Source organism: Synchiropus splendidus, chromosome 5, assembly GCF_027744825.2.
Source record: "Synchiropus splendidus isolate RoL2022-P1 chromosome 5, RoL_Sspl_1.0, whole genome shotgun sequence".
Classification (NCBI taxonomy): domain Eukaryota; kingdom Metazoa; phylum Chordata; class Actinopteri; order Syngnathiformes; family Callionymidae; genus Synchiropus; species Synchiropus splendidus.
In genome coordinates this window covers 29,439,622-29,464,262 of record NC_071338.1, presented here as the reverse complement: position 1 = coordinate 29,464,262, position 24,641 = coordinate 29,439,622, and the positions used below count along the sequence as shown (strand labels likewise).

The window sequence follows — 24,641 nt, the reverse complement described above, 5'->3', positions numbered from 1 at the left end:
TTGCCAACACTTTCTTTATCATTTTTTCTTGTCAAGAACTTCTCCATAGTTGGTAGCTATCTCAAATTTGCAGCTGTCAAGTCAATTCAATGACACACTACTGCCACCATATGACGCAAGTGTATTAAAACTGAGCATGTCGCGGCCCAGAATACTTTTTGGGGCCCTTAACCATCGGGCCTCGCTGCTTTAATGAATTCCCAGTTAGAAACCGAACGTAAAATAGACTCAACTTGATCGGAAAACCCCAATAAAGTCGGCCATTTTGGCTGACACCCAGTCAGTCGGGGCAGGTGAAACCCCAGACGCTATATATTGTCCTGATCACTCAGCGACGTGATGATGTTGATCGTTGTGTTTCCTTTGTTAAATTGTCTGGAAGCCCCCTTCAGTTAACCAGCCAGAAAGAGGCTTCGGATCCCAACACAGGATCTAGGACATGGCAGAGGGACCACACACACACACACATAAACAGACTAATTGGCATCATTAGAGACGAAAAACAAGCCTCAAATTTGAATCAGAGTTACTTTAAAATCTGAGGTTTCCCTTTAAGCTTGATACACACCACCACGGCCCCTTCTGCTACCACTGCTACAACCCCATCAACCTCTTCAAAAGAGCCACGGCTAACAAGACAGCGCTCTCAAACAGGAAATATGTAATATTCCTCTCGCCCTCTCTCTATTAAGCAAGGAGGGATATAGGTCATCCCTGTCAGACGAAGGCTTCTGTCATCCCCCCGCTCCGCACCTCATCTCCACCTCCCACTTGTTCGTCGCTCCTTGCCTGAGGATAGAGGTCCCATAGCTTTCCATTAGGACCTTAGTGAGAGTACGGCCGCGGCCTCCCCACACTGCACATACACATGATCCCACCCACCCACACCATTAGTGGGAGGAAGCCAGAGTGGTGTTTGATTGCCTCGAGGGAGGAAACACTGAGAATCCTGGGGAATACAGAGGTTACGAAGAGGACTCAACTCTTGTTGACTTTTGACTCATGTATTAATGAGCGCTGCGTCATCATTCACCACAGTGTGGGATATTCACTGTTATATAAGCTTCCACGAACTGTTTTGTCTCACTTCAGGAAGTGTAACAGATGTGAAGGCAACCAGGTCGACAACTTTAAAAGATGATAAAGGAGGGTTTTCCTTTTGCCCAGCTTGTTAGTTTGCAAAATAACTTGACACCTTTTCTGCAAATGATGAAAACGGGGCAGACCATTAAATATTGCTGCTGTTTTGGGTCACCATCTGGGACCCTGCGCACGCAGAGTGACTTCCTTGCGCAGTTCAGTTATAGTTACCGTAATTTCCAGACCATAAGCTGCTGCTTTTTTCTCACGGTCTGAGCCCGGTGGCTTATGCAACAGTGCGGCTAATATATGAATTTTTACAGGCTGAAATCAGAGGCGATGACATCAGAGGCTTTTTATTTACCCTTGAAGAGCTCAAAATGCACTGTTTTTGCCCGTGTGTCCGCTGCTCCGGCAACAGAGTCGAACTCCTGGAGGTCTGGAATTGAGAAGCAGTCGCTGAGACCGACTGTGGTGTCGGAACTTCAGGCACAGAGACGAAAACAGCGCATTTTGAGGGCTTTAATGTGAATAAAAGAAGTGACACGTTGTCTCGAGACAGTGTGTTCTGCTCAAAAGTCCGACGTGAACACAAACTAGTCGGGTTTTGGCCGCGGACTTGATCCCGGCTGGAGAGTTGCACCTTGTCTTGGGAAACTCTCCACAGGGGGTGAGCTTCTCGCCTTGGGCGACTCGGCTCTAGATGCCAGAAACTACGTGTACAGCATGACTCCAAACAAATATGATAAATGCTGGGCAGTAACGGGTCTGATTGCTGTCTGGACAGACAATATCATTCAAAAACAACACTAAAAACTGATGGTTCTGTGGAGCACTTCTACCCTCATGTGGCGATTCAACTGAAATTTTGTGTCAAATTATGTGTCAAATATTAATACGCGATTAATCGCAATTAATTGATTCAGAAACCTCTATTTTTTTTATCAAGTCCCACCGGTAGTTGTAATATTTGTTAAAATTGTCAGTTAAAATATCATAGTGTTTGATAATGGACATCGCCTCTCACTCGACCGTATGGACCGGCACTGCACAGCGCATTTTCAGAACCACGCTACAAATGTGGCAGCTGCAGAGCCAGAGATGCATCAAGCTATTGAGGGAGTGAGGAGGGGGAAGCAACGTACAGAGTCGAATATACAGACAGGAATAGACGCCGAATTTGAGAAGAGTGTGGATGCGTGCTGGACAATAACAGAGGCGCCATGGCGGACAGACGCCGACCCTCATGTTCATTTTGCTAAAAAAGTGTGGTGTATAAGATTCGCTGTCTTCTGGCTCTGTGATAGTGGACCTTAAAAAGTCGGTGCTGCAGCTGGGTACAGCTGAATTTGGGGTGGAAAGACAACAGCGAACGCGCTAGCTGAACATCTATCATGAAGATGTGGGAGACAATAAAGTTCATGGACTCTGTAATGGGGGGCACTAGTGACAAGAGGAGGTGGTAACCCCCAGCGATTCATGAGCATTTACTCATGTCAATAAAGTGTGTAAATTGTAAATAAAATTTAAAGACAGCAAGGAGCCACATTGCCATCTTGAAAAACATAAATGTCTATTTTCATAAACATAGTTTTCCCGAAAATAAAACCAGTAAATGTGCGCGTTTGTTTAATTAAAACACAACATACTTGATTTTGTTTCACTCTCTGCTTATTAGCTTGTGAATATTGACGTGCGAGTCTCATCACACCAGAGAGTCAGTCGCTCCACATCCATTAGCATCTGTCAAGTCCGGACCTCAGAGGGCTGATGTGTGCAGGATCAGGAGAAGTGAAATCCTCAAAGCTGGAAGAGCAGCGCCGCGGGCCCGCGCTGTATCTTCATCAATTGAAGCTGCTCAGTCATCTTCACACGCAGACAGAGAAGCCTTGAGAGGACCCCGGCTCAGTCTCACACACAGGAACAGTGAGAGTGATCAAACGCCTCTGTGATGTCTTAATTAAAAAGTACTAAGAGGCTTGATTAAAAAGGGGAGAATGAAAGGATCCGCCCATGAAAGGAGCGATTCCCTCATCAGCTAACAGCAATAGGGATGTAGATGAGAGGCGGCAAAAGTTTACTGTGAAAACAGGCTGCGGCTGCTCTTGAGAAAATGCGTAGGAATTTCATTTCGACAAGCGCTTCAGCGCCGTGCCGCAGCATCTGACCCAGGTTTACTTTTGGGTCACCTTCTCAACCAGGGATTGGAAAACAAACACCATTAACCGCGGCCGTCTCGTCTCGCCCGCCGTCTTTACCCGTGCCCACCGCTCTCTCGTCTGTCACACGTCTCGGCTCTTTTAGAGGATTCAATTAACCTGAAACGGACCAGAGATTCAAAAGCTCAGATCCAGCCTGTCAGATGTCTCTGAGAAACTTCTGTTGCTTCTCCTTCCATCTGCCCCACGATACTTTGTCTTTGGCGGAGTAGAACACCAAGAGCTGGCGTTGAGGTTAAACACCTCTTAAAAAATACAAAGTTTAAATACAGACTGATATATACATGTGACTGAGAATAGACTTCATGAGTGACCAAGAATCTTCCACTAAACAATGGTGGGATGAAAAATGCCCATGACCTCAGACGGAGATGTTACCTGGAGCATATTTCCAGAGCAGCACAGCAGACGCGCCTGTGCCGGGCTGACAGGCTGCTGCGCCACTCGGAGCCGCTGCACAGCTCAGCACAGCTGTCTGTTGTCCGCTTCTTCCAATCTTCATCTCTTCCTGCTTTTGTCCACTCAGCATGAGGATGATACCCACCTCTGCGCCGTCATCTGTTTGTGACAAGCGGAATTAGAGCGGCCGATGAGCATGTTGGGATTTCAGTGCGTTGAGTTCAATTGAAATTCAAATTGGTGGGATAATCCACGTGCTTATTCATAACCAGCAGCCACAGTTGGTTTCAGTGACGGAGCCATTATTGCCTGAAACAATGTCAAACTCAAGGAGCAAATGCTTTGTGCTTAATAAAATAAGCACAAATATGTCTGCCAACTTAAAAAGAAAATAAAAATGCACAAAGAAAATGGGGTCGTACATAACGTCTGTATTGATATCAACAGAAGTCTTTGTCCTTTTATTGACACTCGGTATCACAAACAGACGGAGTGTCTGTTTGTGTTTTTGACTTTTCGTGCCTGTGACAAATATGATCATGAGAATGGATGGAAAAGCTGATCTGTTCATTAGCTTTAGGCAATAATACCGCCAGAAAAACCTGCAAAATTCCGGTCCAGTCCAGAAAGTGGTGCAGTAAAACATGGAAATACAATCAAATATCAGTAGAAGGCCACTTATTTTGACGTGTTTTTCATTTCATTTCGATAACTTTGCAAGCTCAAGCAGTCAAAAGGATTGCTTTAGTGTAGTTGTAGATCCTGCGTGGTAGGTTCATCCACTTGTGTCTCTCTAAAGTCGACCTACGGTGAACCAGGAAACATAATCTACGATTTCCAACACTTGGCTCCATAAGAATCGAACCCTCGCTCCTTTGCGCCTAAGATAAACTTTGGCACAATCAAACAGGGCTCAAACTTTCCCCAAATCTGTTGTTAAAGCGCTGCTAGTAAAAAGCCCACGACTGCTACCACTGTAAGGTGCTATTAAAGGTACAGTAAAGCTTGTCTGATGTCACAACAAAAGTGTACATATACAAAATATTTCAATAATTGCTACTCCGCTGAGGGAGATGGGGAAGTGACATCATCACTTCCAAGAAGTCGCGGATCAGCAGTCGAGAGAGACATTTAAGTTTCTTCAAAAATACTGCATTCAGACAGTGTTGGGGCTCAACTTACATCAGTGCACGCCATCGTCATGTGACTGTGGAAAGGCTGTCTGCTATTTCACGCGCTGCTAGCATTGTGGTGTTAAACAGGAGGCACAGTAGGAGCTGACTGGTCTATGAGAATGTACGACGACTGAAAATGGCCCATTCAGTGGCGCAGGGTAATGACACTGCAAGGTTATTCTTTTTCGTAGGGATGTTTTTTCACCCCATAAATTTCACCGAAGACCTGCCAAGTTTGTATAAGAGAAAGAGGGCAGTACAAAAGCGGTTGGTGTTGAAGGGGGTGTCAGTTCAGTGCAGGTTCTCAGGGCAGAGACTGTGAAACCCTGGTCAACTTCTGCATAAGCTGTGTCAGACAAAACGCCTCAGAAGTGTTTGAAGAGGAAATCCCAACCTCTTTCGGGTCACAATAAGAAGCAGTCACAGCTCCCTCTACGGGACAGCGTTTTAACAGGCAGGCGGCGAGATCTGTGTCAGCATTTCATCTGAACACAAGCACCGTGTTGACGTGCAGCAGATGAATATTAAAACCTTGAGAAACCCAAGATGTGCTGGAAGCCAAACCCAGCATAAATATTTCCTTTTTCTTAAGATGAACACGTACACACACACACAATCTTGAGCGCGACTCCCAGCAGGCACAATCACACTCAGGCAGATAATTCAGTGTCACAGGAAGAGTCGCATTTGACCCTCTGGCTCCCTCCAGACAGAGGAAGCAGCTGGACAAGGACCCACGGCGTCCTGGAACTCGCTTCCCCTTGGGGAGCTGGAAGGAGCCGAGTCCCTCTTCGCCTCCGAGAATGACCAGCTGAGCTTCAGCGACACACTATGTGACTGCACCGTGCTGCCCGTCTGCCAAGGAGGGTTGCTTGAGTCAGAGTCAGCAGGCGGATAAAAGGCCAACTCAACCTGCTGTGTTTTTCTTCTGATTACATATCTTTCATATTTCTACCATCACTTAACCACCCCATACAAAATATTGATTTTTTTTTTTTAACTATAAACTTCTTCATGTCTCAGACCACTAAACACCAGCCTCTAAAATCGCTCAATAAAACCGACGTCTTTCACACTGGAAGCAAATTAAATTCTGTCTCCTGAAAACCTAAAAACAAAATACTTTTACCACATATGAGATGTGAGGTATAAGAGAGAGATTAACCAGTTGTTACTGTTGCTGAAGATCCCATCCGGACCACCTTCACCTCTTTCATTAGATGAACCAGTCCAATCTTGACACATGCGACTGCTTCTTTGTCTTTGGACTGATTTTGTTGTTGACAACAACCCCTTCAAGTCTATTAACCTCTGAACTCGGCATCTATCAGTGACCCTCAGTCACCAGTTTGCAGTGTTGGAAACCCTTACAAGCTGCCTGGTGGCCACATTGCTGGCAACAACACAGAGAAGCAAACACGCCTGGGTCAAGAGAGTCATGTCAGGTGACACACATGGGTCACCTTAACCAGGACTCAGAACCTGACCCCCAATTTTGAAGTTTTTATCCTGAAATTGAGGCTTAGCCATGTGGGGTCCAGCCAAAAGGCTCCACAATGTCACACATGCAGCCCACATGCACATGCACACATACTATTTATTCAGTGATAAGAACGCTCCTCACTAAGTGCTTATCAATATTTAATGCTTAGACGGGAAACATCTTTTTAACTGCCGATGCAGATCCCTGAAATATTAAAGACCAGTGCTTTTGTTATGCCATGATTATGAGAAGAAGGAGTAAACAGCGAATTAATTACTATTTCAGCAGAGAAGAAATCGCTCGAGACCATAAGCACCAGCTGAAATATGCTTTTCCTAGTCCAAATTTTGCTTTTAATTGAGTTGAGGTCTTCGGTCCAAGATCGTGACCGGGGCATTGTGTCGCTCCTCTGAGATGAAAAAAAAACAGACTGGAAAACATGATATTGAAAGAAAAATAGATGTTAAAAATGTTAAAGGATGTAAACAGCATGCTCCAGTTAAGAGGAAAATAGCTAATAATCTTTTAAAATTCACAATAAAAATATCCCAAATTATTATCATAGCACCCAAGTCAGCTGCAGCAACTGGGACGCACAGTCGGAGCCCACTGGTCCATATGAATGGGTGATATGGACATACAGCCATATGAAAACAGCCATTCAGTGCACTGAAAACACAAGTACAGGATAGAAGCTGGGAGTTCAAAGGCAAATAAGAGAATGTAGATGAAACCATTTGAGAATATCTCCATTCCACTCATGGTCTATGGTTGATCCAGATCGAACAGAATGACCAACAGTAGCCCTTGTAAGGAACTATAGGAAACGTCTACAGACCCACAACTAGCTTGTTTTATGGGCATCATGGATATCTATGGTCCAGTTTTCACTCCCCAAAATGCTGATGCAGCTACCTGTGACGCATTGTGACTGGTCAAAGCACAAGCCGAAGGACGTCCAAGAATCAGACGGTTTGACAGAGTGAATCAGTCGGGAAGGTTGGAATAGAATGTCCAGTCCAGGTTAAAGATATGAGATCTCTTCCAGGTCGAGGCATTCAGGCACCTCAGGGTCTGACCCAGGAAAAGATAGCAAGTTTGACCACGAATTGTAGCAGCATTGTTGGTCATGAGGACTCCCATCTGTGTCTTCGGTCAATCCTCTGTCATACTTTGGTCTGGAGCTTTAGTGAATGGAAGAACATGGAAGCTTTCTCCTTAAGGAGGATGCTCTTTCAGAGATGGGGTGAGAAGCTCAGCCATCCGGGAGTGACTCAAAGTAAAACCGTTGCTCCTACACATCAAGACAGTCGAGTCCTGGACTTCTTCCTGGTGAAGAGTTTAAGGCATATGCAAACGGGAGTGGCTTCTGGGGTGACCCAGAATGAGCCTCCATATTCTTCTCTTCAACTGCGGCTCCAATGGTTAGACACTATCTATTGCAGTATCTGGAATTTTAGAGGCTCACAATGTACCATAATTTCCGGACTAAAGAGGGCACCGTAACATTAGCCAGACCCACTAAATTTAAGAAAGGAAATAGATCTTGTTCATACGTAAGCTGTGGGTGCAGAGGTGTTGTCTGCACCGTAGCTTACTGTAGCATCCAGCTTAAAAACCCTTTTCAAAATCAGTTTTGAAAACGGTCTCCAGCATGGCAACTAACTCATGAAACAAACTCGGCATTGTTCTGAACTAGAATCATGAACTTGTCAGAACTTTAAAAGACAAAGCGTTTAAATTGTAACGTTTTCATTCGCGTGCCCGAAGTTCCGACACCACAGTCGAAGCTGCCTCTTAGTTCCAGACATCCAGGAATCGACTCTGTTGCCGGAGCTGTGGACACGCGTGAAAACAGCTCATTTTAGCGCTTTAAGGGTAAATAAAAAGCGTCCGATTTCATCTGATTTCAGCATGTAAAAGTCTATATATTAGCCGCACCGTTGTATAAGTCACAGGGTTCAGGCCGCAAGAAAAAAACAGTGGTTTATAGTCCAGAAATTACGGAAACTATCGTACCTTTCTGAATGGCTAATTTCAGAGAGATGATCAGAGATATATCATATGAAACACTGTGGTGTATCCATGTAAATACACTATGGAGGATTAAAGATGCACAGAAATGTACTGAAATAAATAGTTTTATTTTCTTTTTAAAAAGCACCCAAACAAACAAGTCAGTCTGAGTCACTGTCAGCTTTAATGATCCGACTGGTCGGGCTGTCAGCGAGGGACCCAAAACTGTCCAGAGGCCAGAGCTATTCAGGACAAAAGAGAAGAGGATAAAAAAAATAAATGAAGAAAAGGAATGAATACAATCTTGGTTTTTGGTTGGGATCTAAGCAACACGGCGACACAGACAGCCGCCTCGACACGTCAGCTAACATGGGTTTTAAATGAAGCGTTTGACTGGATAAAAGATCTCGTCATGCAGTCAGCTGTGGTGCTGGGCCCTCCAGAGGAGTGCCGCTGCCCAATCAGACGGACAGAAGGTTGGTTGACCTGTTTCCAGGGTCGTGCTTGCTATGACGTCCAGTGACATGACAACACAGCAGAATGGAAAGCTAGACAATATGTTGCCCAGGCTTTGGTCAAGATGACACACTTGCTTTGAACTTCCAACTGACTCATGAATATGCTGACCATGCTGATTTTTGGGATGCAACACAAAATGTAAAACACGTTTTTCCATGCAATATCAACCACCACAAAACACAAAAATAAATCAGAATGTTCTTCTTTGTAAATATCCAATACTTTAGACAAACAGTATCTTTTTGGATACAGAATTCAAAAATAGAGAAGTGATAATTAGTCATTACTTTTATGAACATGCAGAAAAAATATTCAATTTGAGAATTGATATATTCGTTTTTTATTTTATCAGTTTCTTTTTTATCAGAGGTTCAAATGCAATTTCTTAATTTCCATGTATGATTTTTTGTTTCTATCCTGTGCAAATAAAAAAACTAACTGGAGCTTTGCATGGTCAACCCACCGCTTCATAGTTGGTTAGATGGTCAGGATGGTTAGATCAATGGTTTTGAACTCAAACTACAGCACAGACATTGATACTGAGGCAACTCAAGACCACAGTGTTTAAGCCAGTGGTGGGCAAACCGGTCCTCACAGTGCAGGGTGGTGCAGGTTTTACAGTTTAACCAATGAGGCGTCAGCTGAAACAAGCAACACCAGACTGATCACTCTCCCAAGACACCTGCTTTGTGAAAAGGTGTCCTCTAGATTACAGGACCTGCACCCACTGCAGGCCTTTGTGAACAGCTTGCCCACCCCTGGTTTAAGCTAAGCTAATGGAAGATGTCAACGTCAACAAACACACAGTTAGGTGGACAAACGTTGGAGAGCGGATGTATGTTAGTGTTTCAAGGTGTAGCTTTCGTGTTATGGGGTGGAGAGGAATTTAATTTAAAAAATATAAATTTGTAAGATTAAAAATAAGCTTTTCTGGGTGTTCATAGGGTCCTCCTTAAACCAAACCTTTTATTAGATTTCCCTCCATCAGCAGGGATTCTGGAATAAACCGTTGACATGTATAGTCTTGTCTATATTGTGGAAGATCTAGTTTTGGTTCAAGATACGCTGTGAATTATTCTCCAGTGTCAAGCTCCCATGGGCCACATAAAATGATTTGGCCGGCCCACTTTGGCCCCCCGGACCATACTTATGAGCTTCATGAAAATAAATGAAAATGGTTGACTATATATTTCACGAGTTACACGGGAAGCATGAATGTGATCACTCTTTATGTTGGAGGCTGGAAACTGCATGACAACATGTGTGACTCCCGTGTTACCTTTAAGCAAACACGCCCTCGGATTAGGGCGTACGGAATTGGGCCATAGCTCCTTGAGTCAGTGGAATTCCTGAGGTTATCTCCTTCCAGCCATACGTGCCCTTTTGGAACCTAAAAACAGCATCGGAGACATATGGAAAGGCTGAAATGAGATTCAAACGCTCATTTGCTTTCCAGAACACAAACGTAGAAGTGTCTCACGGCACTAAAGGAGACTTGTTTAGCAACATTCACCCCTCGACGTGCCCCACTTAACGTCAACCTGCCTGTCCCTCTTTAACCCCATGCCGTCTTAGGAGCGGGGTCATGGGTAACAGGCCGGGTCGGGGAGGATTTAGAGCAACTTCAAACAGGGTCATTAGGCGGTTGGCCGAAATCTGCGCCCCTCAAACCCGGGGAGGGCAGAGCAGAGAGGGGCCTGAGATAGTCGGGCACAGCGAGAGAGAGGGAGAGGGAGAGAGAGGGAGAGCAAAGCAGTGTCCAAGGGTCTCCGCCGTGGTCCGACCTGCCAGTGGGGCGGTCATCCAAGCAGCCTCTAATTCACAGTGACACCAATTATGATTAATCTCATCACTTTAGGAGAGTAGGCTTGTCAAGGCCCTAATTAAGTGCGCCGTCCCCCATATATGTGCAGACAGGATCAACAACACATTATATTGTCATAATGGGCATCACAAACTGCGAGTCTATTTTTGCGTTGCCCAACTTTTTTTTTTTCCAACGACAAAAGCCCACTGGAAAACACGATGGAAGAGTGTCATCCACGCCGGCGTGACGTCACGTCTTCACCTTCAGCTGAAGGAGCCATCACGCTCCCGTCGGGCCCCGCTGCCATCGGGCCCCGCTGCCATCGGCCTGTCACTCACATGCAGTGGGGCAGCCACGTTTCAGATTCAATAATTGAGACAGATGATGTGACAAAATCACGAGCCAGTGACATGTTGACCTAACACGAGGTAAACAACTCGGTGAGTAACGGCGACGCAGATGAATATCATTAAAGGAGTCATCTGAGAAGCATATGTCAGCATGCTGGATTCCCACCATTACACCTCATTAACATGGTAACATATGCTGGCTCCCAAGCACAGGAACGAGAAACACCATCCTTCGTCATCTGCAGAACCAGGACCCCTCTGGTTGGTCTCATCATCCGATCAGAAAAGTACAACATGTCTCTAATGAATGAACATCACAACAGCATAACCCATATTCATAGAGCCTTTTTTTAAGCAATAACCACATTTTTATTTTATTATTTTATGAATAAAAAAAAGTCACAAGTGCCACCTGGCCTCGTGGGAGAGTGACAGGGTCACAAAAAATGAAAGATGAAAAATATAGAACTAAATTTTCTTTCACTAAGTGGATGACAATGGTCTACATTACCAGCAATAAAATTAATTTTACCTGTCATGAAATTTGACGACTTCATTGAGCAGCTATGACAATGGCAGGGGACAAGCAAATCTCTCTCAGGTAGCCTGGTTAGACCCTTGGGGAAGGTCCTTGAATCTGTGTGGCTCAGCCACTGACTGACACTGACAAATACAAGGGTAAGACATAAACTGAACAATGATTTCAAGACCTGGAGACATAAAATATCACTTCCATATTCTGATTTGAGATGCATTCACAGGATTGAATGTACTCCTTGTGTTCTCGGTTTTAACGGGGCCCTACAATGGTTTTCCATAGTTTCAAGAGTTATCTACAGTGTTTGCAAGATGCAACATCACCGTGACGTACGCTGAAGTTTGAAGTGGAACCATGAATAACTATTGTGTTAAAATATGAACAAGCGTTTGGCAGGGACAGGAACATGTATTTGACTTCACTCTGGGGATTCGGTTTGTTTTTCAATGGTACAGCTGGAGTCTCCCAACAGCAGCAGCTGCATTTGCAGTCTATGCAGCAAGAACTTCACATTAGACAGTTTACCAAACACAACAGTTACATGTGGAAAACCATTCATGCTCAGTCAAGCAGCTTCTCCAAAGACTTGACCTGGATCAGGACTTTCATGTGAATCTGTTCTGGGGCTGCTGTCCTCAGTCCAATATGATGCTTTTTGCCATGTACTGAGAGGCCAATAGACACTATTTAACAGTGAGCTTTATGTTCTCCAAAACAAGAATCAAAATTGAATTGAAAGAAACTGAGGGAGGAAGAGAACATCAACGCCCCGCTCCCAACATCAGCATTTCATGGTTCATATGCTGCTCTAAATGGTGATTGATATTTTTGTTCAGGTGAAACCGGAGAAGAGTCACATGCATTTTTGTAGTCCTTGTTGCGCTTTCACTGTAAAAAGAGCATATTGAGTGAAGCAGCCATTTTGCAAAGTTTAACTAGAAATTACTTCAAGAATACGAGAATTTTTATTTTGAAGTGATGCGATTACAATGTGAGACTCTATGGCTGCAGAAGAAAATGGCACAGTATCGCCCCTTTAGTGACGGTGTACTTTCCCAACACCATAGGCAGCTCAATGACGGCCAAATGCCTCAAAGATTAGTCAGGATTTATGTGATACTAAACATGCTGAGCTGCTCTCCCCTCTGGACTGACAGCAGAGACGCCGTCATCTTGCCGTCCGGTGTATTGTGTCCATGTCAGCAAGCAGAGAAACCAGTCGTGGAGGTGTCTTGCTTAACACCATCCCCACTACAGTTCTCATTACGCAAACATGATTGAGGTGAGGAATATCAGACACACGACTCACCATGTCAAACTAACACACAAGATGAAACACAACCCCCTTTTCCATTCTAAAGTAGCATTAGAGATCAAGTGTCATTGTTTTGACACTTCAACTCACACTTGGATCTGGTTCTGAAAAAAAGGCGACGGGCAATTAGCCTTCACTGAGGACGGGAGGACGCGCTTGTCAGTCAGAAGAGGCAGGAGGTGATGACAAGGTTGACGATCGCCTCCCAAAACAAACCTTTTCCCCCGGAATCCCTCCATCAATAATAATATTTATACTGATGGTAAACGGGTGGAGCAAAGACAGTTTCCACGAAAGATATCTTACTGTTGGTCTTGGCTTTTATCGCATGCCAGAGGATCATAGCAACAATTTCACTTGTAGTCTGTAACTATGAAGCCTTGAGACATTAGTGTTGTAGTAGAGACCTCCGAACCTCAGACTCTGAGACCAAGACACAGCGGGCCTGATACTGAGTTGAGACCAAGACCATTGAAGGAAGATGAAACTGAAACAGAGACCGACATTAAGACCAGTTAGCCATTAACTAAAGCTAATAGTGGCAGCATTTCAGTTCTTGATTTATTTTGAAAAAAAAAATAGATAAAAAGACTAGTTTCTTTTAAAGTAACAGTAAGAAATAAAACTACACGTCTAAAAGACTAATAGATACTTTTTTTATTCTGATTTATTTTGATCTAGGTCTTCGTCTCCACTTTGCTGTGACTCAGTCTTGGGTTTAGCAAGATCAATAAACAGTTGGACTTGAATTTCCCTTCTGAAAGCTGGTCCGCTCACCATGAATTCAGAATACCAATAACACAAAACTGAATTTCATGACACTTTGAAGCGCAGTGAGAATCCTCTTGCTTGGAGCAGACCTGCTTGTGCCGATTTACATCTTTAAAGATTTGAAATCTCTCCACCAAGCCAACAAAAGCAATATTCTTCCGTGACATACTGCGATGGAGGACATGTTTCAACATCTCAGCCTGCTCCTACGTTCTTCTTGCCAAAAAAAAAAAAAAAATCTTTTACATTCGTGTTCATGTTGCGGTGAAAAAACCTCTTTACTTTAGCATTTCATCCACTGAATGATACTTACAGACTTGGCCTGGCGCCGTTATTCCCTGAACCTATTCTGTGCATAGTCTATAAAATACTCAATAAATTTGAAAACATGGCACACACCTCTACGCCCACCCATCAGTGTGTCCACTCAGCTGGCACTAACTCTAACAGGCTTCAGAGAGATTGCAGGCCTGAGCTGTGGGCGTCGGAGAGAGTAGTAATAGAAAAGCAATGACAGTGGTTTCACCAGGAGAACCCCTGCTCACTTTCTGGTTTTATCACGGTTCTGAGGAAATATAGATGTTTCCCAAAGCTGATATTTTCACCAATAACTCAGATCGGCTGTAGACTTGTGCTCCAGGACAGGGAGACTCTGCAATGTATTTGGTTGTTTTGCCGGGAGACAAAACAATACACCAGTCTCACTTGGTAAAGCAAGACAACAAAGAAACGGGCTCGCGAGGAACTTTTAATGGATGCAATTATACTCACATATGTGTGGGTCTTGAAGAGACTTGACTCATTAGTGCAGACTTTGTCACCTTCCAAGCCGATAACCCGCTTACACACGTTCATAGTGGGGTCGAAGGGACTTTGTGCAATTACGATATCGCCTCTGGACAACACACAAAGCAAGGAGAGATGGGCTGCACAGGTTGTTGACATACTCAAGCTTGCATCTTAAGTGGTAGGTCTTTGTGTTTTAGTCACAAACACTTGAAGTTTTAATTAAAAGTAAACACAAAGAGTCAGATCGTCGCTCCGATTTAGCGTTTGTTTCATTAGTTCTAAGAGTGGAGGAGAAGTTATCTGCATTTCATGGCAGTAAGAAAGCGCCCACAGTCAAGACGGTCCAGATTCAAAAACACTAGATGGATCCTGTTATTTAAAGGATGAAAGCAGAATACAATTCACCCATATGGCGTCATCACAGCCTCCAAATGGTTAACAAAATCACAAAATAGTTGGCGGACGAAGATACACTGAATGTGGGAAGACTCACTTTTGTATTTTGAAAAGATGCCGACTCATCCTCTCTGAGAAAACAACATCATGGTTGACGATGGTGGGTTCCATAGATGGACCCGAACACTGAGGGGGGGAAAAAAAAAAAAAACGTCGATTCGTTTTTGCATTTAAAGCTATTTAAGATTGTGAGAAATACCAACCACAACAAACTCTCCAATGTACTCAAATGCACAATGCGCGATGCAACCATACTGAATTGTGTAGCCGACAAAGCCTAAGGCCTTTCCGATCGCATTGCGAAACATCTCAACCTATGTGAAACACAACAGAAACAGAACTGAATAAAAGTAATAAGACCACAAATTCTTTATCATCGTGGAGCGCATAATTACCTGTTTGTTAAACCACCAGCAGATGGCGCAGTGGAAGACACCTGTGGAAGAAGAGGAGTCCTACACCTGCAGAACACAAACATTACATCTATTGAATTTAGGTAAAAAATAAATAAATAAATAAACCAACAAAACAAAAAACACCCTATTATAATCATTTGTCTTGCATCACTCACTGTTAGGTGTGCTAAGACAATACAAGCATGGGCTCATGGCTCGCAGAAATTTTCCTAAAAATGGAGTGAGTACACACCTATAAATGGTGTAAATTTGTCTTTGACATTACATAGTCACAGAGTAGCAAAGTAGCTTGATGATGATGCATCTCACCACAAGTTTGAACTTGCGTCGCCTTCGAGATTTTGTCACTCATGTGGTGTTCTGATATGGTTTTAGAAGACAAGGCTTCCACAGCCGGCCTCCTGCTCAGATGACACATTCCCTGGTGTTTCATTCTCAGCGGCCAGTTCACACCAGAAAACTATCCTGAACTCTGATCCCATGTAGGATGAACTAATCAACACCTCGTGCTCAGGTGACGGACAAAACACAGAAACTGTGACTCTTGTACCCGAGCGGCTCAAGCCTCTGACACTGTGGCGCTTCCTCCACAATCATTAGGGCATTTATCAGCTTCTGTCAGCACCATAGAAACACAGAGCCCAGCTCAGCACCTATCAGCTCGCTCAGCAAACACACGGTAACACGGACACAACCTGCGCCTTCTAAACAAACACAATAAAGTTGTTGACTTTTACTGCAAAGTGCAAACTGACGGCCAGAAGAAAGCAAGTCTGCAATCTGGGCACGATGTCACGCACAGGACACGCACGCCGCACCTGCAAAAGCACCTGATGAGAAACTGAACCAATTGATTGGTCGGATAAGAAAATACAATGCTTGCCTTTAAGTTGAATGAGTTACAATGGATGGAGAAGGCAGGCGCCACATGGAGATGTAGTTTATTAACTGGCGTCTTTACACAAAAAAAAACAAAAAAAAAGTACCTTGTCTGGTAATTCTATTGGAATTGTGTGAACTACTAACTGCACCATTTTATAAATTTTCTTAAACGTTTTGTACATTTATTTAATCATATCTGTTCACTTCCACATAGATATAAATGCGTGTGAAGCCTCAGCGCTCAACTCTTGTGTCTGTCCACTCACGCGCTCGTACTCATCCAGTAGCCAAACCCAAAAAAAGTTGACATTTGTACTCTTCTTATCAGCAAGAACATTTTCTACATGTTTATTAAGGGTTGCTGTCCTGCCAGTCCACCACAGGGCGAAGAAATCTACTTTTACCGTCACCCCTCTCTCCTCCATTCCCCATTTCTCTCTCCATGTCTTCCTTGCCTCCCAGGATATTATTAACCAAAGCAAGTGGAGCGGAAACCAAAAGCCCCAAATCCATAGAGCCCTGGGAATGACTTCCCAAAGATGGACATGGATTAGACCCCCAATTTCTCCCTTTCGCCCCCTCGCCTCCACCCCTCTCACTGCAACAGACCGAGTGTCAGGTGGCTGTCCTGCCCATGCCAAAGGTGTTACCCCTAATCCCATTACCCCCCTCCATCCACTCCTAGGCACAGACACTGCTGTCCTATTCATCTAAACTATATTCCACTTATTAAACCTTCTCTCCATTCCTCAGAATGAGTGGTTCAATCGCCATCCCTTCTGATCCAAAACTTTATCCTTCATATCCCTGTGTGCGGTTCCAAGTTCCTCTTGGCAGGTTCCTGTTCACCCATGGCAACCTTCATTCTCACCATCACAGCTGAATTCACACAGATGAGTATGCTTAAAAGCAGCGGTGTCGGGGTGCCAGCAAATATTGCATCAATAGCGATTTAGCTAGCCAGTTGAAAGTAGTCTTGTTGCTCAGTTTTGAGCCACATTGTATGTACATTTTCTCTTGACTCTTGTTCAGCTAAACCTGAAATGAGCCTCCTCAAACCTGAGGGTACAACGAGTATCTGACCCAAGACCATTCCTCTTATTGACATGTCAGTGGGGGTCAATATAGATCTTCAGTGAGGTGAGATGTTCAGCTCTACTGCTCTTATTTACAAGTTTCCTATGGCCTTGCAGGACTAACACTCAGATATGATCTCACTGGTGCACTTTCTTCACCTATCAAGCTCATTCATAAAGTAGTGGACAGGCTCCCAAACAGCTGCCTTCATATCCGTGTTTCACCCCCCTTCTCCTTTCAATCCAGCGTGCATTCATCATAGGTAGGGATTAAGGGATTTTGCATAACAAGATCACACGGCCAGTGGCTGGTATCAAGAGAGTCCATGTGCAGCCGCCTGGCTTTCACAGGCACCCTCCGTCATTGAGAGTGTGCTCGCATGTGGTGTGAATGTGCATCAACAATGGTATCACCTGTGTTTGAGATTGAGGAAATATCCGAGCCGCAGTTGCTCCTTTGGGATTTGCTGCGAGACGGACATCCACAGAGACATCTGATAGGATCACCATTACCTCTGACTCCCATGAGGAGTGCAGGAAATCCATACGCCCCAAAGATGTGGTGGGGAACAGCACCTTTAATTGAACGCTATATTACAGTTGTAAATTAACACAAAGTCTCTCAGTTAATCCCGGATTACACGCTAAACATGTTCCTGGGAAAACAAAGAAAGTCACCACAGCCTCCTAGTCGGAACCATCTGTGGCCACGGGCCTCCTGTGGTCTCAGCGCACTGCGACAGTGGAGGAGAGGGTGATCCCAAGTGAATAGCTGGCGATTGGAAACACCTCATTGTGTGTTTAACTCTGTGATCCTCTTACTGTGGGAGCACCATTGACTCACAGCAAAGCAATCACAAGCACATGAATAAAGAAAGCTGTTTTCACAACATCAACCAGAAGCAAACACAAAGTATGACGGCCTATCACTTTGTTCAGCCAGCTGTCACAAGCAATTTGATTGAACCATTTGAGCCTTGGCATAAATAAAGCTTGGATGTGTATTTCGTGGCGCCAGAATGCAGCGACTGAAGTTCTACAACAGAAACAGGGATTAGTTTATATTTTATGGTCCAACCATTTTGTTTTTCATAAAGACAACACGGTACAGTTTCTGATCATGTACATGCATGAACTTATTCGAAAAAAAAATTGCACCCATTGAGGGCAACCTAGCTGCAGTTTCCAATTGAGAGCACCAAGAAAATATCGATATGCTCAAATATTGTGACATTCAATTGTGCAATACTTTTACTTGTTGTGTGGTCTTGATATTTAATGCCGACTATATCAGTATTTAATACACAGAAACTTGATAAGAGAAACTTGAAACTTAGATGCTTCTGCATTTGTGACATGTTAAATATGTAGACATTAAAAATGTTTTCTTTCTGTACACTAGTTATTTTATTGATGAGCAATTTATTCCTCTGTTGGAGTGTAAAATTTAACAGGATGATGTCACAACAAACTAATGTTCATGTACATAAGTCTGTATCGCATTATCTGATGACCGTGAAATGATGGCTCTTATTACAATACATTGCGGAACTTTATCGCAATGTATCGCTACTCCAGTATCAGGTTACGTATTGTATCACAAGACACCTGCCAAAACTCATCCCTAAGAGCACCTCATTATTGCTCCTGTGGAACATTGTAATCTAGGTTAAAAAAAACAAACAAACAAACTCTCAATGAGTCCTTTGTAAGTAATTTCTCTGCTGCACTAAGTCACAAAGCTATTGCCATATACTCTAAATCAATGTCAAACTCAAACAAAATGAGAGACAAAATGTTACCTTTTTCATTAAAAGTTAAATAAAAAAATAAGAAAAGAGAAATATTTTAAAATGACATCATCACTTCCCTGCTATTGAAAATCCAAATTCCCTTTCCGATTATTGCCACTTAACTGGGGTTTATTGGGGTCATATTAAAAAGGAATTACCGCTACAGGTCTCCGGAGATTTGAACCTGCCACTGGCCATATAGTGTTAATTGATAAACATGACCAGTCTATTAGGCCCACAAAGCGAATCTCAATTCAAACAGCACATAAGGGCCTGGCAGTCACTCCTTACACAACTAAATTAGGAAAACATGGGCTGAGCGAGAGCTGGGCAACAGGGGGGCTAAGAGGCTTACAAGCCCCTTGTCAGATATTCCTCCTCTCCCTAAGGATCCCAGATGGAAGGGAGTCTGGAGGAGCAGGCAGCGTCAGAGAAGAGACGAATCTCCCACCTCTGATGTCTTCCTCTGGGCAGCAGAAGGCAGAGGAAGGAGGGGCTCTAGTCCTGTTGCGCGATGCTTAATTTGATCTTAATGTGCAGTATAAAAAGGCAGCAGTGTGTCAGTCAGGAGGGGGGCGGTGTTTCTTCTATCAGTCCAGTCAGAGTAATCCTTCTGATTTGGACACAGACACCTGGCTGGACGAAGAGTGACAGATGTAAAGATCTCAGTCTTGAATGTGGAACCCCATTCTCTTCGATTTGTCTTCCAATGGTGGCTTAATTGAAGTTACCAATCTCCATATTGCTCTTTTCAATGTTGCCAAGGGCAACACAGCCGTGGAACAGCTGAGCGGGGCCACTGTTTGAGGAGCAAAGGGTTTAGATCGACAATGAATGGGTCAGCCAGAGCAAATAACAGCCAAGTGATATGAATACAACTGGTATGAGGTGAAAGGAAGTGTGGGTTGACGGAGTCCCCAGCCAATTATAGTGAATGGAAAAACTATCCGCTAAGCCTTATTGTATTGACCACAAGCGTGGATGTGGTGCGAGCGCGGTGCTGAGGGAGATCTTATCTTTTGTCTTATCAGATTCACAAGGGAGTCTGTTTATTCTTTTGGCCAGTTACTCCCAACTCGACAGGGGAAATGGTGCTGATGTTGGTTGTTAGCAAGTGACATTAGTTATATAACGTTTCATTTCTTTATTAGCTATAATAAGAGACATCACGCTCAAGCAGATACATTGATGAATGGACTCCAAGCAGGGTTTCCAGAGGGATTTCTTGAAACTCCTCCTTGGAAAAAAATGCTTCATTGGTGATAACATAAACGCTAGATCTCTCCCAGATCCGCAGCCACCTTCATGTGTTGTCCCTTCATACAGTATGTCCAGCCGGAATGTGCAAGTTGAGTTCTGTGAGCAACGGACTTCACACATTCTGATGTTTCTTTTGGGATTTCCCTGCTAAAATCATGCAAAAAACACCATGATCATGTCCAGCTCCATAATGCACCATGTGTTACCAGCTTGTTTCAATGTTTCCACCTTGTTTTAATACATGGATCACGTGAGATTTCATCTTTAAAAAGAGACAATTTTTCTGAAGGCATGGCGGCACTCATTTCAAGCCGTTTATGTAGCGAAAACCCTGTCAAGCTTTTGGTTACGCTTTAGATTAGGGGACACATTAATTGTTAAACTAATTTCATGCTTATTCACTGTATTATGATGTTATGAGCAGTGATTCCTAACCATAGGGCCAGGGCCCATGCTTGGGCTGCGAGTTCCAAGTTCTTTTGTGTTACACTTTTGGGCCGCGAGACGCTCAGTTTTAATACATTAACTACATACGGTGGCAGCAGTGTGTCATTGAATAGACTTGACAGCTGCAAATCTGTGACAGTTACCAACTATGGAGGAGTTCTTGAAAAGAAAAAATGATAAAGAAAGTGATGACCCTCCAACAGTAAAATCTGTTCATGAAAGCACCTGTTGAAGCAGTTTAGAAAATTAATAAGAACATTTTATGGAGATACTTTTATTTACACTTTACTTATATGTTCTGTGGAGTTTAAATAAAATATTATTTTTATTTATGATATTTAGACATGGATTTATTATACTTTACTGAGAATTGTATTCATTTTTTCCAATTTTCTTAACAGTTTGCATCAAGTGTATTTTGATGAATATGATTAGCAACTGGTTCTGCTGCTGGATGGACTTTTCGATGACAAATAAATATCTTTGCAACGATTGGTTTCATGTCATTTCACGAGGTTTTGGTATGTTAATGTGTAAGTAGATTAAATATGGTTGTAGATCACAAATGAAATCAAGAGTAATGAATCAGTTCTATACTTGAATGGGCCTCGGGTCCATTTGCTGGAAAAGGTCTAGAGCAAAAAGAACCTCTGGTTTAGAGTGAACTTTTGGTGACCAAACCTTGGCAAATGTAGTCAGGCATAACAAGACAATAATAAGTACATAATGAGTAATTACTGGCTAATAAACAACTAATACTAGTAAAAATAAATAAAAATAGTTTATTTAAGGTAATACATGTTCCTTAATTGAAAGTGAAGAGAAAGACCAAACTTTTATACACAACAGACAAAGTTAACCAGCCAATGACTTTAAGGTGGTCTTAAATGTTTTCAAGTATAGCTTTATACCCCCAAATGACACATTTCTAAACCACGCGCGACAACTTTTTCAGGAACAAAAAAGTCTGGTAATTTATTTTCTTAATGTTGCTATATAATTTATTGGAAAATGCATAAATGTTTCTCCACCCATCCTACAGAAAAGGAAGTGTCCTATTAGCCACAATTTATATCAGGAACATTAAAAAGTGTTTTATTTTAAGACGTGATAATCAGCTGTTGATTGTATTCCTTTTGACAGTTTTCTAAACAAAATGGAAAAAAAGCATAGACACCCCCATTTGGGTATTGTTCTTTAGCTTTTGGAATATTATTCTCCTCTCAACACTGTTCAAACAAATAGGGTGCAGGTTGATGTTAATCTCGCAGTCCCCAGACACAAGCGGTGTGTTGCTTCTCCTGCTTCGCGCGGATGGCAAAACTCGGGGCCGAAAAAACAAAACAATCTAACCAGGAAATGTGTGACATGTTATGGCTGCGGCTATTCTGTAGTTCAATCAGATACAGGGTCAGGATGAAACGGACAAAAAGAAAATCAGCATAAAACAACACGCAGTTAAAATTACTCATTGAAAAAGGAGTACAATTATGTCTTTGTGGTTCAATTAGTGGGGAGTGTCGAATGTTCCACACACTGACTTGTTCAAAAGCCTTTGAGCATGACTCAGACTGAACGGCCTATATGGCCTCAAACCTGGCAATACTGAAATGTCTTTTTAAAATGTGCAATAGCGCTTATTAAATGAATTGGCAGTGTTGTTCCAGCCACTTAAACCCCAGGCAACAATTCATGTAACTGCTATGCAAACTTCACAGCTGATTTCAGCACCAAAAAGTTGAATATATCGAGGATCTTAACCTCGAATACTGGCGTTGCCATGCAAAACTCTGGCTAACAGATATATATGGAGCATGCAAAGAAGCAAGTTTGTGTTTTTATATAAACATAATCCCATCTTGGTATGTCTAAAATGAACATAGACAACTGGGAATGTTGGTGTGCTGTGCTTGCTTTATTTCCCTATGTGATGTGAATGGGCTTCACCTCTGAATTATGTTCTAAAATATGATAAAATAAAATGCTGTACATAAGGTAGCACTAACAAAACGCATAATAATGGGGTCATTTTCAATTCATTAAATAATGAACCACCCTCCATATTTTTCTACCTTTAACAATATACATTTAAGTTGATAAACAGTTGAAGACCTTTATGAGGGAGGACTAAGAGCACCCCCACCCTTAAGGCTGAACATGGATTGAAAGATGAGGTGAATGGCACAGCGCTGAGGATGTAGAAAATGTTTTTGTTTCTCCTGCATGTTGCAGTACAGGCAGTCTGGGATTCATCTGTGATGCAGGTCATCTTGTTTGTCTGGTATAGACTTTCTACAATGCCCAGTGTTGTCAGTCATGATATATTCCCTTGGTCTTCTGTCAAGACGTGTAATTCTCAACAGTGCTGTCAAAACAGCAGGGTCGCCATTGCTGAGAGCGTTCAAGAAGTGAGCAGTTGGACAATCTCCTTCTCTGGAGCCTTAAAGTATCTTGTGATCTTACACAGCCTCTGGCTTTAAGCCAACACTTATTTTTTTGCAGCTGTCTTGAGAATTATACATCTTACTCATCAATTTGCACACCAATGAGTGATAATGCCAGTAAAGAAAAATATTTCACTTAAGAATAAAAGGACTCATTTAGGTTGTATGGTCATTTAAATATTGTCAGTAAATGCATTCATTTTGAACTGCATACAAGAGGATGTAAATGTATTCATGGAAGGGGTTAATTTGGTGACATGCTTTTGTACATGCACTGCATGCCAATAGAGCAACTCTACTGAAAACACAACACAGCTGCAGTCCTGCAGAGGAAGACTAATACATTGTGATCACGCAATGTGTGCATTGAAATTGATTGTTTTTCCACCGTTACTTTCATTTATTCTTCGATATATGTGCTGCGACAATACTACTTCTGATTGTGCTTCTTTTATTAAATTCATTGCTCATTGTTTTTAGTTTTTTGGAAAATTTAAGGATATTTTTTCCTCTTTCAAATTATGCACATGCACTATATGATTATGAAATGAGATTATTATGACATAGTAGCATTTTGAATACATGCAAGTAAAGAATGTAAATGTGGTTGGTTCAGCAAGACCATATGTGAAATTAATAAGCTCATAAATGTGTGGGATTTCAAAAAATAAAATATAATAATATAGAACATTATATTTCCTTAAAAGCAAAGTTTTATATTTCTGCAGTAAGTCGTGAACTCCACATACATATTGTATAAAAAAAAATCAGCTTCCAGAGAAACGCTCAATTCTATAATATACACATGCTAATGAATATTAGCTTCCAAAACACATTATTTCGGTATATGGCTGGTGTCCCTGTTCTCACCACCAGTGATGCTTGCAGCATCATTCAGCTTCTATGGAACATATATCATATATGCAGTTCAGAGTAAGTAAGACACATTACATCAATCCTGGCACAAAAGCACCACTGTTAGTACGAAACTATACAACACATGGGCAACGTTTATTCAGCGGTAACGGATTTTTTAAGGTGCATGGTGAGTACATATAATATCAAGGCCAGTATCGATGAATGCATTTCACAAATGGACATGTTCAAAAGCTCAAATAGCCTGTGCGATATTGTGATTTACTTTTGACAGCAGCAAGGTCACAGACACACGAAATGAAGTAGTTGGCTTTCTTCTAAATACAATACCAAACAACAGACTGATATGTTGGCGACATTTAAATGATAGCAATTGCGATACCGCAGTACTTACATGCACATTTGCGTGATAGAACGCCCAATGCTGAGGACTCAAACACACCAGCACAACCAGGTCTGTCTTTGACAGCTTCCTCTTCAGCTTTCCAACATTCTGCTCTGTCATTGGTTGAGCAACAGCAAGGTCGACT

At 42.6% G+C, this 24,641-nt stretch overlaps 1 protein-coding gene across 3 annotated transcripts; it reads right to left on the bottom strand.

Moving 5' to 3' along the window:
• Positions 1–918: 918 nt before the first annotated feature.
• Positions 919–24,606, bottom strand: immp1l (inner mitochondrial membrane peptidase subunit 1). Of its 3 annotated transcripts, XR_008414560.1 has the most exons (8): positions 24,506–24,606; positions 15,313–15,378; positions 15,121–15,231; positions 14,955–15,043; positions 14,444–14,567; positions 10,171–10,281; positions 3,678–3,857; positions 919–3,398 (listed from the first exon to the last, which is right to left on the bottom strand). XR_008414560.1 is itself a non-coding variant. In XM_053865688.1 (7 exons), the coding sequence occupies exons 3-7, from the start codon at positions 15,223–15,225 to the stop codon at positions 3,822–3,824; spliced, it is 465 nt and encodes a 154-aa protein (XP_053721663.1). In that variant the 5' UTR covers positions 15,226–15,231; positions 15,313–15,378; positions 24,506–24,606; the 3' UTR covers positions 919–3,821. The 3 variants fall into 3 exon arrangements, 2 of the variants coding, with proteins under 2 accessions (XP_053721663.1, XP_053721662.1); XM_053865688.1 differs by having other exon boundaries at positions 919–3,857; XM_053865687.1 differs by lacking the exons at positions 919–3,398; positions 3,678–3,857 and adding an exon at positions 8,484–8,614.
• Positions 24,607–24,641: the final 35 nt, after the last annotated feature.

Bases quoted from the DNA above. Each gene is read 5' to 3' on its own strand.
- immp1l (XM_053865687.1), bottom strand. From the start codon at position 15,225: ATGTTTCGCAATGCGATCGGAAAGGCCTTAGGCTTTGTCGGCTACACA. The intron at 10,282-14,443 runs GTGAGTATAATT...TGCTGTTTTTAG, and splicing joins TCTTCAAGACCCACACATAT to GTTCCAAAAGGGCACGTATG. The intron at 8,615-10,170 runs GTAACACGGGAG...TGTCCTGAATAG, and splicing joins GAGGGCGTGTTTGCTTAAAG to CTCTGGCCTCTGGACAGTTT.